The following is a 17,274-nucleotide window of genomic DNA, read 5'->3' on the forward strand; positions in this document are numbered from 1 at the left end:
CCCCTGCTTTGTTTAAGGATATTTATGTCAGTTGTTCAAGAACAAAAAGCAGTGTTTTTAAGAATCCAGATTATCTTAAAACGTGCAGAGTAAAACACTGAGTATTTTCCAGTTTCTACATCCTGCCATGAAAGCTCCTGCATGCTTTTCTGAAATTGCTCTGGTTTTAATCTGTGGTTCTCCTTCTGTCCCTTAAAATTAAACAGTCTTTAGAGCACAAGGAAGAAAAGGAAAGGAATTTTTTTTTCTTAAAAGCAGATAGTTACCAGGATTTTAGTATAAAACTATGCTAATTCAGGTTTGTGTATACACATATTTAAGCATTTTTACTCAGCAGCTTGTTAATTGCCTTGGGCCAGTCCACCAATGTGGATCAGCGTTCAGTGCTAGCTAGCCTGTGCTCCTTTTACTTCTTCTGGGAAGGAGCTAGAGGCAATCATGTTAATCAGAAAGCAGTTGATATATTTCCTCTTAAAAAATATTATAGCTTTTACTATAAAGTAATCAACAAACTATTACATGTAATTTAGGATATAGTAATAAGTTATCTAGATCTTTTGGAAATAGGCTTTTTGAAATGATGGCTTGGAATATTTGTTTTTCTGCTTTTATCAGCATGGATTCTTGCAGTGACTTGCACAGACTCATAATTCTGCATTTATTGGGGAGGAAAGGGGGAGTGTGTCTGCTAGACAAAATGTTCTGGGGTGCAGCTTTTCCACTGTATCTATTTAATCTTTTTCTTTCTAGCAAGTACCCTATTTTCTGCTACATTTGGGTTTTGACCCTTTTATTCTGTTACCGTTTGGTCCCATACAGTCATTAGAACCTTCTAAGTGAGGAGAGGAAGAAGGCAGCTGTTACCTGTTTCAAGTTACATTTGCATAACTGGCTCTTCTCATTATATTTTGGAATAGGACCCCATCACAGAGCACCTTTCATGTATTAAAGTCTCAGAGCATTAGTCTGTGAGGGTAGGCTCATGAGAATTTCAATTGTACCCCAGTGCTTAGTGGACATTTCTCTGTGACCCCCGTCAAATATTTGCATTTCAAAACACCTAATAATAGGCATCCCACAGGTCCTTCAAGCTTGGTTTTCTTAGAAAAACGTAGTGTTTTTAACATAGGTATAGGAGGAGAATTGACATTAGATTCCTACTGCCCTATTTTTCAACTGATGCAGAGAATCCTTTTGTTTTGCAGTATGCTGTTACATATTTAATGATACTCTTGGTCCATTCTTAACAAACCTAGCACTTCTAGCTTTTCTTGATGAACTGTCAAGCAAACTGGCTTAGGTTTCTGATTCTACTCTTCTGGATTTCCTTGTAGTTGTTTATGCCACCTTTTTGTTCAGTTTGAATACAGCAGTGAAGCTGCATCATTTCTACTGCTGAGTTAAATGAAAGGGTAATTCTGTGCAAGTAACTACCAGTTATCTTCTCTTCAACAACGTGCTGTCTTCATTTTAGAGCATTTGTGTGCTCTAAAACACAAACCTTTTCCCACATACTGCTAATTCAGGAAATTGGCTTATTCCTACAGGTAGTCTTGAAGTCTTTGCCATTTAGTTGCATCTGGTAATTTCAGACAATTTTTTCAGCTTCTCACAACTGGAGTGAATTCTGGCATTCTTGCAGCCATGCCAGATTATATTGGCCTGAATTTCAACACACACATTCTTCTCCTTCCATCTTCCACATTAATGAAGATGTTCAATACTCTTGGCTCCAAGGCACATCTCTCAGAAGTATGGAGTTAAGAGTCTGCGTAGTTGCAAAAAATTACTATTTACATGTTTTCTGTAGTTTCACATGAAGCTTAGTAGATTTCTCTCATCCTTTTTTTCAATCTGGACTATTATAACTGCTTGAGTGTCATACAAGAATGTAAGAATTTAATTAGTCAGTGTGTGACATCTGTTTCTCCCCATACTCAAGGCTGAGTTATCTTGTTATGGGAGAAAATTAAATTGGCATGATTTCTACTTGAAAAAAAAATCAGTGTGACCTTTTCGTTTCCTACCTTTGCTTTGATGTTTACAAGGTCCCAGTTTTCAGGAAATGAAAGTTCATTCAGTGGTCTTTTACTTCCTCAGCTCCTTGGTTTATACCCTTTTTTAAATTGTCATTGCCATTTAACCATTTCCAGTTTTCCTGGATTTTTTTTCCAGGCATCTACTAATAATAATTTTCAAAAATTACTATTAATGACTCTGAAATTTGGCCTGCTGAGGTATTTCTCAGATCAGCTCATGTAAGTACACTCCAATCTGCTGTATTTGTACAGCCCTTACTTCTTTGTCACCAGTTTTCTGGCTTACAGTTGATCTTTAATGACAACTGAAGAGAAAAGAAAATAGGAACACATCTCCAGTTTCATCTCCTAGGTGTCTTTCATTTTTGTTAAACAGGAAATTGATCCAATTTGGTTGCTTTTACCAGCACTGTACTTGTAGAATAATTTCTTCTTTAATTTGATATCCCTTGCTTTTTGTCTTCTCTAGTTTAACCTTTCTGATTTTGACCTAACACCCTCATGCTGTTCTATACTCATTTGTAGTAATCTGACCTACTTTCTATTTCCTTAATGCTGCTGCTGCTTTGGTAAAGGAAGCTTCAGTGTTCTTTTTCAACATTCTTTCTGTCCTTTCATTGGAAGAGTTTGTGCTTGTGCTTTGATAGAATTTCCTTGAGGAAGTGCTCGTGTTCTGGTTTTATAGATACAAGTTTTGTAACCTGATAGGCCTCTGTGTTTATTGAAATCTCTCTTCTGGCCTAATATTTTTGTTTGGTTATTCTTTATTAATTCAATATCCAGAAGTTTCTTATTTTTATTTCATAGTAGTTTCTACCAGTGTAACCTTCTATCTTGATGTTTTAAACCAATTTGTACTCTGTAACCTCTTCCTTGCATTCTTTTTTTTTCTTTTTTTTTTTCTTTTTTTTTTTTTCTTTTTTTTTCTTTTTTTTTTTCTTTTTTTTTCTTTTATGGATGTCTGTTGTATTATGCCTTTTGTTTCAGGAGTCATAATTGTCCATAAGAGTAAAATTCAGTGCCTTAGGCGATCCTGCTAATTGCTCAGAGCCCCATGAAACCTAATCTTTCTGGGTTTATAATTCTTACACACTCATACTGTGAGAGTGTTCATGTTCAATTTTTCCTTTTTAATCCTTAGGAATGTTCAATGTTCAAGTGCTCCCTCACTCTGCATTGCTCTCTGTATAATGTACCTCAGAGCAAGTAAATGCATTCTCTTTGCACAAAGCACAGTGCCTTCTCTGCCCTCTCCTTGCCTGCCTTGCCTGAACAAAGACTTTGTTTATTCCAAAATGAGACAACCCTACCAAATCTCTAATTGAAATGACATTTTAGAAAGACAGCATTCAACGACATGCTATTTAGAAAGCATGACATGCAACTCATTTTTTGTCATCTTCTTGTGTACTCATCTTTTGTATTCTTCCTTAGATGGAGTGAGGATTAACTTGGCTTTGTGACAGCCATTTAGAAGATACCTGTTGTTCTTTGTAATTATATCTTAGCCAAGAATGATGACAGATGTGCATACCTCAGAGAAACCATGTTCCTAGAGAGTAAATGAAACACAAATGTGGGAAATCTCTGTATAGCAGTGATCTTTAAAAGCCTTTCAGGTTCTTGTGGGGTGTGTGGCAGGTAAGTTTAAGGCAGTCACATTTCAGAGTTATTGCAAACTTGAACCATCAGTAAGAGGTTTGAGTAGCAGGTTCCTCAGTAAACAGAGGCACAGCTAAGACTCAGGTTTGCAAAAACATTTCTTGTCTCAACAGCTTGTCCTAAGGGGGTGCTGGAGCAATGGAGTTCTTGCTTTCCCCTCCTTCCAGGCTATGTTTGGTGAAGGCTCTCTTGTGGCTCTGTTATGTCAACCTGTTTCTATAGATCTAGTAATCTCTGAAAGTTTCAACTCCATACTGTTCAGGGAACAGACAAGGGAATAAGATGTGTCAATTTGATCATATGTAGCAATTCCTTTTTCCTGAAAGTTTGTCTACTTTTCCCAGCCATGTAAGCTGGAGTAATGATTAAACAAAGCTCTTCAATTACTTAGCTCTTCAAACTTGAGGCTGAGAATAAATGCTTAATTGCTGGATGGAAGGACTTCTTACTTGTAAGAGGTTGCCTAAAATTAGGATATGTATAAATTTTATTTACTTTGAGATAAGAAATAATTCATTGCATAGAAGTTTGCACTTCTTCCATCCTTGCAGCAATGTATTATTGATGTTGATAATACTCTGAACCCCCTTTCTTTTCTTCTTTCAAGATTCACAATCGATACGAAGGCAAAGACATTTCAAAGCACAAGCGAAACTTGGCTATAGCAGGTGGTGTAACCTTATCTGTAATTGTTTCTCCAGTTGTAGCTGCAGTAACTGTAGGTAAGCAAATACTGTTTTGTGTCTTGGTAGCACCTTGCAACCAGAACTCTATAAACACTCATGAATGACACAGCTAAGTGCTGTAGTTTCCTTTTATAGGTGAAGGAACCAAGACAAGGAGGAGTCTGAGGCTATACATTTATTAGGGCAGAGTAAAGAGTACAGTACTTGATTTTAATGTAGCATTTCCTAAAGAACTAAAACTAATTTTTATCTTGAAAACTGATGTTTCCACATTGTTTCTTCTGGCTTTTAAAATTGAAATATTTAAACATTTTTTAAATGACGAAGTAAAAAAACTGTTGCCACAGAGTCTATTAATATTTTAATATCTTCATATAAAATTTTTTTCCATGCACAACAAAAATAGTCTCTTAAACTTAATATTTCAGTAGTTGACAAAACACTTGTTTTGCCCTGGGAGTCATTTCAAATTGCATCACAGTGTTTATCATGGTGGTTGTTGAGGATAGCCTTTAAGGAGAATCTTGCTGTTCCTTACAAAATAGTTGTCTCATCTTCCCAGATAATTTCAAGATCACTGTAAACCCAGATTTTTTTGTTGAAAGGAGGGGGCCTGCCTGGCACTGCCATGCTTCTTTGTTGCAGCATAGGCATCTTCACAGTTGCACAGTAAGCTGCTGTGGATAGCTGACTTACACTAAGACCCACCATTTAGTTTTAAGCTGGATCAGCCCCCTGCACACAGTTTTGACTGCAGTGTTCCCCCTTGTGCCAGAAACAATGATCAGAGAACAATGAGTAACCTCCATAAGATGAGGTCACTTTTAGCCAGTGAGGATTCAGTTTTTAGCCAGTGAGGATTCAGTTTTTTGTGGCCACTTTTAGCCAGTGAAAATTCAGTTTTTGTGGCATTAAATGGTGGACCATTGTGCAAATGAGGATATGCCAGCCATGAAGCTGGTGTCAGTCTGCATTGCATTGTTCTCATGTGGCTGTGGTGTCAGATCCCTGCTAAACAGGTGGTGGGGCACAGAGTCTCATAGTTGTATTTATAGATCTGCCTTACTTCATTTCTCTCAAGCTGTTTCTTATTCCTGAACAGAGAGGAAACATGCCTTTCCAGGGAAAGCAGTTGGGTTTTCTTTTGTGGAGTTTTGCTCTTGCCCCGTTGCCATTAACAAATGGCCTCCAGTCTCAGGGCATTGTGTGGTTTCCAAAATAATGACCATAAGAGTATGGAGTTCCTCCTTGAATGTGAGCAATTTGTAGTGAAGGAGACTTTGGAACCCTTATTTTGGAATAGACTGAGTAGCCTTTCTATTTAGGTTGGCTTCTCTCCTGAATTGTTCAGAATGTGCCAGCTTGACATTTTTCAATCTGTTGGTTTTTGTACCTTCTGTCATACTTCCATCAGCAAAGCCATAGAATGGTTTAATTCATATGCCAAAGGACTAACTTCCATTGTCCACTCGAAGTGGTGGGATGGAGATGTGTGTATCTGTGTGTGCATTAGTCTACAGATCCTTTAGTTGGTTTCCCTTAATTCCTGCCACTGTACTCCACTGAATTGTTTACTTTTAAGGAAAACCTATATTGAAAAATCCCAGGGTAATAATAATGTTAAGTCCTATTAAATTTTATAGCAAGGCCATGTCTCCCTTAAGGGGATGTAAATTGAAGCCTCTTATTAAAGTAGTAGAGGTACTAACATTTTTTGTTGATTAACATTTGAAATAGATCTCTGCTATTTCTACCTCTCAGGTGGAACAGTGGAGTCCCCAGTGGAGCTTTTGTGAATCTTTAACGGATTTTAATTTTGTTTGTAAAGTATGTTATGGGCATAGGGAAAGTATAAGTTCATTAATCATTAAGCTTCTCATCCTACCAGTGCTGAAAGAGGACATTCTGCCTGCTGAAAGTACTTTCCTGTCATTTCACCTTAGTGATTTACTAATATTTCTTAATTTTGCTCTCTTATGATCTCTTTCAAGTGTAATATTAAGCAAATATTAAGTAATCTTGGAAAATGAAGTTGCTTTTATGGAAGGCTCAGAAGTAAAAGTCACTTTTAATGAAAGACTCTATTTTCCTCCATAGGCATTGGTGTTCCTATTATGCTGGCTTATGTGTATGGAGTTGTTCCAATTTCCCTCTGCCGAAGTGGAGGCTGTGGTGTGTCAGCTGGAAATGGAAAAGGTGTCAGGATAGAATTTGATGATGAAAATGATATAAATGTTGGTGGAACAAATGCAGCTGTAGGTAAGAAAATTCAGTGTTCTGTTTTCTGTAAATATGGACTTTGTGACTCGATACTAGAGTAGTTACTTGAATTTGGGGCTGCTTCTGCTCATGGCTGAAATTGCACCTCTCAGATAACAATTGCTTCTCTGTGTCATTTTGTGGTTGGCTGTATTAGAAATGTTATTGCCCATTTTAATCAAAGCCAAACTCAAGTCTTCTCCATAGGTTAAAGTTTTAACATAGTATTAATGTTGCTATTTCAGGATCCTGGTTTGTGGAAGCTGGTTAGATGTTTTATTTTTAATAGGGCCAACTAAAGGCTGGTCTGATACTTCAGTTTTTTCATTATGTGGCACTACCCTGTGTGATGGGGTCTCTCTGCATTCCTTTTATCCATGTTTCCTGTCCTACCCATGGTTATTTTTTTGCTGTCTTAAGTATGTGATGTCAGGTATAACCATTATAGCAGCAACAATACAAGTGCCTTTTACATTGTTTCTGGATTTTTGTGATTTTTTTTGACACAGTTCCCTTTTTGTGACCGTATGTTTTATAAATCCTTCTTCTCATCATTGTTTCGGAAACAGCTCTCATAGTCACGTTCTGGAAACAGCAAAGTGCTGCTTCCGTGGCTGAGGAGCCTTCTCTGTTTCTGCAGATGCCACGTCGGTGGCAGAGGCGCGGCACAACCCCAGCATAGGGGAGGGGAGTGTGGGGGGCCTGACGGGCAGCCTGAGCGCCAGCGGCAGCCACATGGACAGGATCGGAGCCATCCGGGACAACCTGAGCGAGACTGCCAGCACCATGGCCCTGGCTGGGGCCAGCATCACGGGCAGCCTCTCGGGCAGCGCCATGGTCAGCTGCTTCAGCAGGTGAGCTGCTTCAGCAGGTGAGCTGCTTCAGCAGGTGAGCTGCGGCCAGCCCTGCCCTGCCCACGCGCAGGCACAGCGAGTGCACATCCTCCGTTTCCCCAAGTTATGCTTTTTGATGTCAGTTCCTATTAAAAGGAAGTGTCTCTCTGGGGGATAAACAGTTCATCCCTGATAAACTTACTGATTTTCAAGAGATTCTGTCTGACCATAATCCTCAAGACTTTGCTTTTGTTTAGGCTGAGTGGGGTCCGAGATCTTGTTCTCCTGCTTCCCAGAAAAGCTGCCTGTAGGCAGGAGTCAGAGGGAGGCAGCTCGTCTCTAAAGCAGTTTTGTTCTCTGGTGCACCTCACCCAGAAGTCAGAACTCCTGACTCCTTTGGTCTGCAGCCACCAAGCTGTGCCTTCCTGTGCTTTGAGGTGTTTTTGTTTGCTTGGTTTTAATAAAAAAATAGTAATTTTGGCAGTGGGAACGGAGAACATGTGTCAGTAGGGTAAATAAATCCATCTGTACTGGAGTTACTCAGGAGCTATTTAATAATTACTGACTTATTTACTTACTGTCATCTACAAGGTGCCACTAATTTTCAGAAAGTGTGCTTTAACTGTTGTGGTGGTATATGTAACTTTCTCTCTCTCTTTCAAAGGCTGGAAGTACAAGCAGATGTGCAGAAAGAACGATACAGTCTGAGTGGAGAATCTGGCACAGTTAGCTTGGGAACAGTGAGTGACAATGCCAGTACCAAAGCAATGGCAGGATCCATTCTGAACTCCTACATCCCTTTGGACAGGTAAGGGAAAAGTGGTGAAAATAGGATATTTATAAGCATGGCTTATTAAAGGATATTTTAAGCATGTCTCAGCTGTTCTACATTCAAAAATACACTTTGAAACTGTAGATTTTGTTACAAATGGAATTACATGTGACTGCTTTCTGCATTTTGCCAGGGTTATTTCCAAAGAGCAGCACACCATTGCTGTAGCTCAGTAAAGTGTTTGGTCGTTCAGACTTTGTGTTTTCCTTTGGGCTGTTTATTTGGTTAAACATTTCTCTTTACAAACAACATCCCTCTCACTTTCACTGTGTATGCTGGAAAGCAGCAAGAGTTTGTTCCACCCTCCGACGAACTCTTACACTGACAGATTCTCCCCTGTTGTAGGGAAGGTAACAGCCTGGAGGTGCAGGTGGATATCGAGTCCAAGCCAGCCAAGTTCCGGCACCACAGCGGGAGCAGCAGCGTGGAGGAGGGCGGCGCTGCCGGGCGCGGCTCCGCCGGCTGCTCCGGCCCGCCCGAGGGCAAAGCCGCCGCCTCCAAGTGGTCCAAGGACACGGCGGGGAAGAAGTGCAAAGGTAAGCTGAGAAAGAAGAGCAGCATGAAGATTAATGAGACGAGGGAGGACATGGATGCTCAGCTGTTGGAGCAGCAAAGCACAAACTCCAGTGAATTTGACTGTCCCTCTCTGAGCGATAGTATTCCATCTGTAGCAGATTCACACTCCAGCCATTTCTCTGAGTTCAGTTGTTCAGATATGGAAAGTATGAAAACTTCCTGTAGCCATGGTTCCAGCGACTACCACACTCGCTTTACCACAGTCAGTGTTCTCCCAGAGGTGGAAAACGATCGCTTGGAAAACTCTCCACAGCCAAGTGGAATCCCTGTGCCTGTTCCAGCAGCCCCGAGCACTGATGTTCCACAGCTGAGTTACATTGCTGAGGAAAGCATTAATAACAGATCTTTGACAGATGCAGATTTTGGTGTTGGTGAAACACTGAAAGAAACAAACAACAACCATTCACAACAGGCTGTGGAATTAAGCACTGCTGTTCAGACTGAAATGTAAATCTTTTAAGTGCTGCAAAATATATTTGCCACTAAAGAACCCTGTCAAAGCTGGTTGATTCACATGTGACTTCCATAAGTTTCAGGTGACCAGCAGAAGCAAGGTTTTGATACAACTGCATTTTCTATATATTTGTCTGATAAGGCAAAATACTTCCTATGGATCTTCGACCTGTGTGAAGAGACATGAAGGCTTTAACCAAGTGCATTACAGCAGTACAAATATGTCCATGTTTTGTATTTTTGCCACAACTTTGCTTGAAACTGTATACTTGGTGTATTTAGATAAAAATTGGTAAATTCTTAATATGTTAAATGCTGAAATGAATAATATGTCCTGCACTGTTCACTTGGAAAATATGGGATTTGGGATAAAGGGTGTTAGCTGAGCATTAGTGACCTAAAACCATTCTTGTGTGAGCTCTTAAATTTAAGGGAAGCAAAGACCTGCAGAGACCTACACAAACATACTTCAACAGTGAATATTCAGAATGACAATTCTGTTTCATAACTGGACACACTGTATTTAGAATGCATGTGGAATGAAGAACATATCTTCAGACGGATGTAGCCTGTGTCAGAAGTGTTGGTATGTGTGTACACTTTGAGCAGGGTTATGGCTTTTACATAATTTCAAAACATAAGAAATGGGTACTTAATATATGGTGGAATGGAGACATCACCTGTGTAGAACAGTGGGGTTACCTATTTATTCATGCAACCAATCATGCAGCAGGTAAGGCTACTATATAGTGTATAAAAACTGTAAAATATCAATCCAGTGATTTCTAAGCATTGTAGAAAAGCGGATGCAGTCACCTTTCATTAGGGGGAAAATTGGTGCCCCATCCATTCTTGGTGCCTTTGGAAAAGACTGGGTTTGAAGTGCCTGGTCGTCTGAGGATTTTACTGTAATGTTTTCCAGAATGTCCTCTTTGGCCACCTTGGATCACAAAAGAAAATCCTAGTGAATAAAATGACTGTCGTAGATACAATAATGAGGTATTGGCCTACCAAAGACACACTCAGGCTTTAGTGGACTTGACATCTCTTTGCAAGACATGCCTGTCTTCAGTCCCAGAATCTTAAGTGCAGTGCAATGACTGCCTAAGTGCAAAGATGGGTTCCAAATATGCTGGCTATTTTCTTTTTCTTTTGCGTATGGAAGATGTACAGCTGAACACAAGCTGAAGTTGGCCAAAGCGCCTGTACTGTTAACACTTTTTTTGCAAAGTAATTCACTAAAATGAAAAAAAAGTTGTGAATCTCACAATAACAGTTAACAATGTTCTGTCTTGTGTTTCATGTATTGCTGTTATGGTGCTACTGGAGGTTTGATTGGATGAAAAGAATGCCATGAGCTCTTCCATGACTTATCGTCACCAGTTTCAGTAATAGCTTATAACACTAGTGCCAGTTATGTTATTTGGTAATGCTTGTTACAGTATTTGTATATTTGCAATTTGGTTTTGCTCAATAATATGCGTGTAAACTGCATATCTGAAATAAATGTCTAAATACTGACTTCTAGTGGTCTGTTGTTTAATGTGCTGATCAGCCTTATGAAAATATGTGTGTTCCCAAGGAGCCTTTTTTCCTGACTGCTCTAATCTCTTGCTGCCTGTAAGTATTTTCATTTGATTAGATGTGCTTTGGAAGTTGAATGCTCTGATTCTTGGAAATGTAAGATCTAAAGACAGTTGCATTTTGTACAAGATTTCAGCCTTCTCTAAGATGAAAAGGAATCTGATCTGCCTCTCTGGCAGGCAGGACAGTAAATGGTTTTGGGAGAGGGATGCTGTTCTGGCAGGAGCTCTTTAAACAAAGCTGCACCATCTTGGCACAAGTCAGATGGCTGACTAAACTCAAACTCTGTTTTCTCCATCTAAAGTGATGCTCTTCTCAGTTCACATGGCCTGCACAGGGTTCTTTCTGAAACACCACAGTCTGGCCAGTGTTTCTGGCTAACACCTGGTGGTTTTTGCTGAGCTGAACTGCCTGGGCTTAGGCTCATTTTCTCACCTGCATCATGAGAGGCCGGGGAAGTGAGAAACTGAAACCGAGGGGGATGCATTGCAGAAGGCCAAGCTGGATTGCCTCGCTAAAAAACCCATATGCAAGTTATGCTTCTGTCAGATGGAAGAGTTATTTCCTCTTAATTTCATCTTTATTTCCTCTAAGAGGACCTCAATTTTGCTATGCAGCTAATTGGAAATATGGTTTACTCTTGTAAATAAATTTTATCAAATAATAACCATTATTTTCAGTCACTCCAAAATCATCTGATAATTTTTACATCACTTTAAGAGGTAATGTTAAAATGCAGGTAAGTTTTTTTCTGGAGGTAAGTTTGGCAGAAAATGGTTTTGCTGATTAATTTTGTAATATTTTTAAATTCAGAGGCAATATTTCATAGGCAGTCTCAACAGCACCAATAAATTGAATGCAGCACTGAATTTTGAGTCTATAAAAAACTAAAATATACACATCCATTAATACACTAAAGAAGAAGATGAGTCTCATATTTACAGATTTACTGTAAGAATTCACTAACTTTTTTTGCACTGAAATAAGTTACAGGAAAGATCAAGTTTACATCTGATGTCCCAACACGGTGGGGTTTTTTTTAGAATTTTTTTTCATTAATCCTGGCCAATTTGATTAATTCATGTGAGGTCATGGATCTTGAGGAAATTTAATATCTTCTGTATCTGAGACTATTTGAAATAGTTACAACATTAGATAAATGCCATCATAAAAGCTTTCCTCATGGTGTTTGCATGTCTTTGTTGTAGTGAAGCATCCAGGCTTGTACATCCATCCTTTCATTCAATCAGTGTCACAAAGTTTTGCATGTATGAGCTAATTACTTTTTACTGTTGCATAAAGGTTTTTTGACTGTCTTATATCTCTTCCAGTCATTCAGATTGAGTTTTAAATAGTAATTAAATAGTAATACCATCACTCTCATGGATAATAATGCATTTTAAGAATAATCAAGCAGAAGATACTAGAATATATGTAGTGTATTTCTAGTATGAAAAATACTAGAATTAATGAACCTAAAACCCATTAATATTCTAATTAGGTGAAATTGTGGCAGTCCTGAACAGAAACTTTAGAATGATGTTGAGATTAATTTAGAATCACCTTCCCTGCTTCTGCCAGTCCCAAAGGTGACACGCTGCTCTTCCCAGATGGAATAATCTGGTGGTGTTGTGGGAGCAGAATGGTTTCCCTGTGGGGACTGAAGAACCCCCAGGCCTGATGGCGTTGAGGAGCACACTGGAAAAGTGTCACAGGGTTGCAAGGAAATGGCACTGCCACAGCTGGAGGGGCCCAGGGCAGGAGCAGGACTGTGATAATTCATCCCCCTCAGCCAGCTGGGATGAGCCCTGCTCCATGTGCTGGCCTTTGTCCCTTGGGTAGCTGCAGCTCACAGGCACTGAGCAGAGTTACACTGACTTGGGTCATAAATCTTGATTACAGCCGAGAAGAAGCTTTGTTCCCTGCTGTTCAAAACAATGTTATTTTGTTTATTGTAATGAACAAAGTCTTCTGAAAGGCCTGGCAGCCACAGGAGTAGCCCTGTATTTGTGCAACTGGATTATATAAAGCAGAGCAGGTTCTGATAAGTGGAACTACATCCCACATAAGGGCAAGGAGTGTGGTTTGTGCCAGTAATTGAGCTCTCACCACTGCCTACACCCACTGGGCAGGGAGAGTGAGAGGAGTGGTGGCCCTGTGGTACATTGACTTTTTGGCCAGGGAAGCAACCCTGCCATGCTGACACTCAGCCCTGGTAGTCCCTGGCAACCTGGAGCTGGCTTCTCAAAAAACATCAAAAATACTTTGAAAGGATCAAAATGACACCAGTGTTCCACTGACTGCATTTTTCCTGGCTACGGAAAGAACCTTGCTATCATCTTTTGTGTGAAAACCAGGGATCTGTGCCCAGGAGCAGCTGGGTGTGTGCAGGCCTGGTCAGCTCGGCTGTGCAGGACACATCCTCTGCGCGTGTGACTGGCTGCGTTACTGCCACCGCAGGGTCACGTTCATTCCCTGCTTCTGTCACCTGCAGAACCAGTGCTCTCCTCCTGCCTTGTCCTGCTGTTGGGCTTGGTTGGTTTGTTTTTACAGAGGTGCATGTTAACACTGAGTGGGTGAGTGATAAGCCAAAAGCATAACTCCGTGCTGGGATTGGGGTCTCCCTGCCACAAAGCCAGGTAAGACATTTGGGGTGCTCTTGCTCCCCCCTTTAGCCCACTTTGTTCTTTCTGGGTGCTGTGTCCACACTGAGGCCATGCACTGCAGCACTGAGGTGGCAGCTACAAGTCCTGCCTTTGCCTGGCAGAGCAGCCAAAGCTGCAGAAGAGATTACGATTATGGAGGGCAAAGGGAAGCAAAAAAGCAGCAAATAAAGGTCAAGCATAGAGCAGAAACAAGATTTAAAACATGGGAGCATTCAAAAATAAGAGGGAAAAATCAGACCAGGAGTGTCAGGGATAGGGACTGCCACAGGACAGATGAGCTCCTGGCCCAGCAGTGAGGAAAGCAGTAATTCAGCTCTGTGGCTGGCCCTGCTGAACATTACGCAGATGGGACACGAAACACATTTTGCAGCAGATCCCAGAGGAAGGAGCAGCTTTTGTATCGCTGGCCAGGGGTCTGTGTACAAATCACCAACATGACGGGATTGTTGCAGAACCCATCTTGAGCTGTTTATTTTCCAGCATCAGTCTCATTCCATGGTTAGGACAATGGGAAGATGCCAGCAGCTCACATCTCAGGCAGCAAAGAACTTAATGTTACAAGTTACTTTAAATTCTTTTTGACCAATCACACAAAGCAAAAGCATATTGACAGTAGTTCCACCCAACCACTGTAAGAACACTTACCTTTGGTTAAAACAATGCTCACTTATTTCGAATACAATGCCCGCTTGTGAGCCTTAAGATAACAACACACAGAGCTCACTAAGCTTAGAACTTCCTAGTATCTCACTAGATATACTTTTCTGTAACTTGGAGAGTTATTCTAGCCAAATGTTAAATACACAGACCATTGCTCTATTTATCCTTTTTATTTCTTGTATAATTTTTCTGCTGACAAATCTTGTCTACTGCTTGGCTCTAATCACAGTTCTGCTGTCTCTGAGGCCTGCCTTTTGCAACTTGCCCAAAACCCTGCTCTTAGGATTCCCCCACTTTTGGTCTGCAGCTGCTCTAGTGCCACACGTGGGATGCTGTGGCTGCCTCTGTGCAGAGGCCACTCGGCCTCACCTGGCCAAGGGCATTGTCTTTGACAGGTGACCCCACGTCTGCTGTCCAGCTGCAGCTATTGGGGGCTGCAGAGATTTCTCCTGCAATTTCCCAGATTAAGGCAAGAGGAACACTTAGGCAGCCTACACCTGTCAAACAAATGGTGAAATCCACACCCAGAGTTACTCCATTCTGCCCCCAAAATGCATTCAGTTGTGTAATATTGCCCCTTCAGTTTTGCAGACTGGTGCCCTTGGCTTGAGCTGTTCAGGCCAAGGTACAATCCCTTACATGTGTTTGATTCAATCCAAGTTCTGTGTCTCTGGAAATTGTTCTGCCTGTCAGGCCCTCCCGAAGGCAGTCTATAAAAGAAGCCAATCTCAATGAAACCTGAAGGAGGCAGGACCATCTCCAAAATGACTGCAGGCAATGTTGGTGTTTTACCTCACAGCCAAGTTTAGGGTCTGCCTTAATCTGAGGAGATCACACACAGACAAACTGAAAACCCATTAATTGCTAAGTATCAGTTGTACTGATGATGCTTTAGGAATTAAAACCCTAATTCTTGGCACTCCAAGCTGAAACTCATAATCCACATTCAGAATTACAAGCCTAAAGTGTACTGAACAGAAAAGAAGCCATAGTTGTACTTTTCAAGAAAAAAAACTTTATTAATTAATATACACCTGAGAAAAATTTTCATTAGAACAACACTCTTAATGATATTTCTGCAGTGCTAAGTGAGTTTGATATGCATTTATGTCATCTATGCAAAGAAGGCATCAGGGTATCTGAGAAATTTAAAAGCTTCAACTTTGAAGTAACTTCATCAGAATCAAATAAAAAATGTAAGCAAATGCCTGAAATTAAAAAAATCATACTGGTCCAAAAAATTGGTTTAGTTTTATAAATATATCTGTAAACAGAAATAGCTGGTATTTTAAATAACCTGAATACAAAACTCAGAGTTAAATATTTCTATTGTGCAGTGCAGGCACTTGTTCTTCCGTCACTGCCCAAAAGAAGTCAGAAAACCATCCATCCTCCTGCACACACAGGAAAAAAGTTCTCTGTGCACAAAAAATTACTCACTTGTTAAAAACATACCCATCCATTTAATAATTGTTTCCATGACACACTGATCAATAATTCACTCACGTTTTTTGTTAAGATTTATTGAGCCAAAATGTTTAAATCTTCTTTTGTACAGACTGGGAATAGTGAACAAACAGATGGCCAGCAGGAGTTTTCTGAAAAATGTTAATACCTCTTGCAAACTCATTTTAGCAAAGTTACTGCTAACTGACCCATTTATCTTGAAGACACTTCTTTATTACAAGAACACAGAACTCGCAAATGATGTAACAAGTGATGACCGAAGTGTATTTACCTATTGTACCATCAAGATGTTTCACATTGCATGTATAATGTAAGATCTATTTTTCTGAGTCTAAATAAAATCAGTATGCCAAATGAAATGAACTCTGTTACTGAACACAGACGCTATTAGAGATGTATACAACTACAAGAAAAGAGCAGCAAGTTTTAAATGTTCATATGCTTTCAAAACAAAATAGAATTCCAGCAGCCCAGGTAAAGACCCACTTGAACCCAGGCAAGTGTGCAGAGTTCATTACTACATATTCTAACATTAACTATATGCATGCAGCTGATAAACTTTAACTTCTTACAGTTCATAAACCTTTTTAAGGCTCTCAAGATCTTCCAGTGAGTACTGATCACTCCAGCTTTTTGAAAGTAAGTCAAACAGTTGCTGTACCTCATTTTTTTCATTTTTGCTGAGAAGAGCCAGCACCACCTGAAAAAAACCCAATAAATTATTTTGTAATCAGCACAGGTTGACTGAAAATCGTAATATCTGACAGAGATACAAAAGTCAGTGTGTTTTTTCCTTTTAAGGTATGAAGATTTCCTTTAGATTTCTGTGCAATTTAAATACACATTGAATCAGTCTAGGTTCTTACCTTAAATCTTTCTGCTTTGCTCAAGTAGAAAAGGTGCTGATATGCAAGGCCAGGATCTTTTCCAGCTATGTAATGTTCCAATGACTGGATAAAAATCAGAAGGGTTTCTCCTTCGAGTTTATTACTTAGCAGCACCGGCAATGTTTTTGGATCAGTAACTGTTAAAAGATCTGCACAAGCAGCTTTATCCTTATTGGCATTCAGTGCATTTATCATCTGACCAAAGTCGTAAGCGTTGGGTGGTTCTGAAACACGGAGCTTCTCGGAGGACCTCCTTGGCACTGGCTTTGGGACAGCCTCCTCAGCAGGAACACGGCGAGTCTCTGCATCTTCTGATGTAGCAAACTGCCTCTCTTCCTGTTCATCAGCTTCAGTCACCTTCACAAACAAAGTGGCAACAGGTCATTTAATGTGGACACAGAGATAACCTGAAGCTTCATAAACTGCATTTATCTGTCCTATCACTGGATTAAAGCTGGCAGTCTGCTCTTCATCAAACAAAGGCAATCTCATGTTCTTCCATGTCCTACTGCCCCCAGAACAGGACCTCTCTAATTCACCTTTAAAGGCTCACAGTCAAAAGTGTGGTTTTTTACACCTCCTTTTCACTGCTTGGCACTGCACTGTGGAATCGCCCCTGGAGAGCACTGGAAGAAAGGAGGACTTTACACATGTATCAAATGTGAAGTTC

The 17,274-nt window shown here is 40.2% G+C and overlaps 2 protein-coding genes across 2 annotated transcripts in view; one reads left to right on the forward strand and one right to left on the reverse strand.

Annotated features, from left to right (window-relative positions):
* RNF19A (ring finger protein 19A, RBR E3 ubiquitin protein ligase) overlaps nt 1–10,861 on the forward strand; it is a 56,765-nt gene extending 45,904 nt beyond the window's left edge. Inside the window, exons 7-11 of the mRNA XM_021529428.2 lie at nt 4,309–4,423; nt 6,485–6,646; nt 7,287–7,500; nt 8,144–8,287; nt 8,657–10,861. Coding sequence (XP_021385103.1) covers nt 4,309–4,423; nt 6,485–6,646; nt 7,287–7,500; nt 8,144–8,287; nt 8,657–9,338 — 1,317 coding nt within the window. The 3' untranslated portion in view covers nt 9,339–10,861. The remainder of the gene's footprint in view (nt 1–4,308; nt 4,424–6,484; nt 6,647–7,286; nt 7,501–8,143; nt 8,288–8,656) is intronic.
* A 4,381-nt stretch (nt 10,862–15,242) lies between these two features.
* Nucleotides 15,243–17,274, reverse strand: part of SPAG1 (sperm associated antigen 1) — a 36,723-nt gene continuing 34,691 nt past the window's right edge. Inside the window, exons 20-21 of the mRNA XM_077782734.1 lie at nt 16,584–16,961; nt 15,243–16,417 (exon numbers count right to left, since the gene is read on the reverse strand). Of these exons, the coding sequence (XP_077638860.1) occupies nt 16,286–16,417; nt 16,584–16,961 (510 nt within the window). The 3' untranslated portion in view covers nt 15,243–16,285. The remainder of the gene's footprint in view (nt 16,418–16,583; nt 16,962–17,274) is intronic.

Source organism: Lonchura striata, chromosome 1, assembly GCF_046129695.1.
Source record: "Lonchura striata isolate bLonStr1 chromosome 1, bLonStr1.mat, whole genome shotgun sequence".
NCBI lineage: Eukaryota > Metazoa > Chordata > Aves > Passeriformes > Estrildidae > Lonchura > Lonchura striata.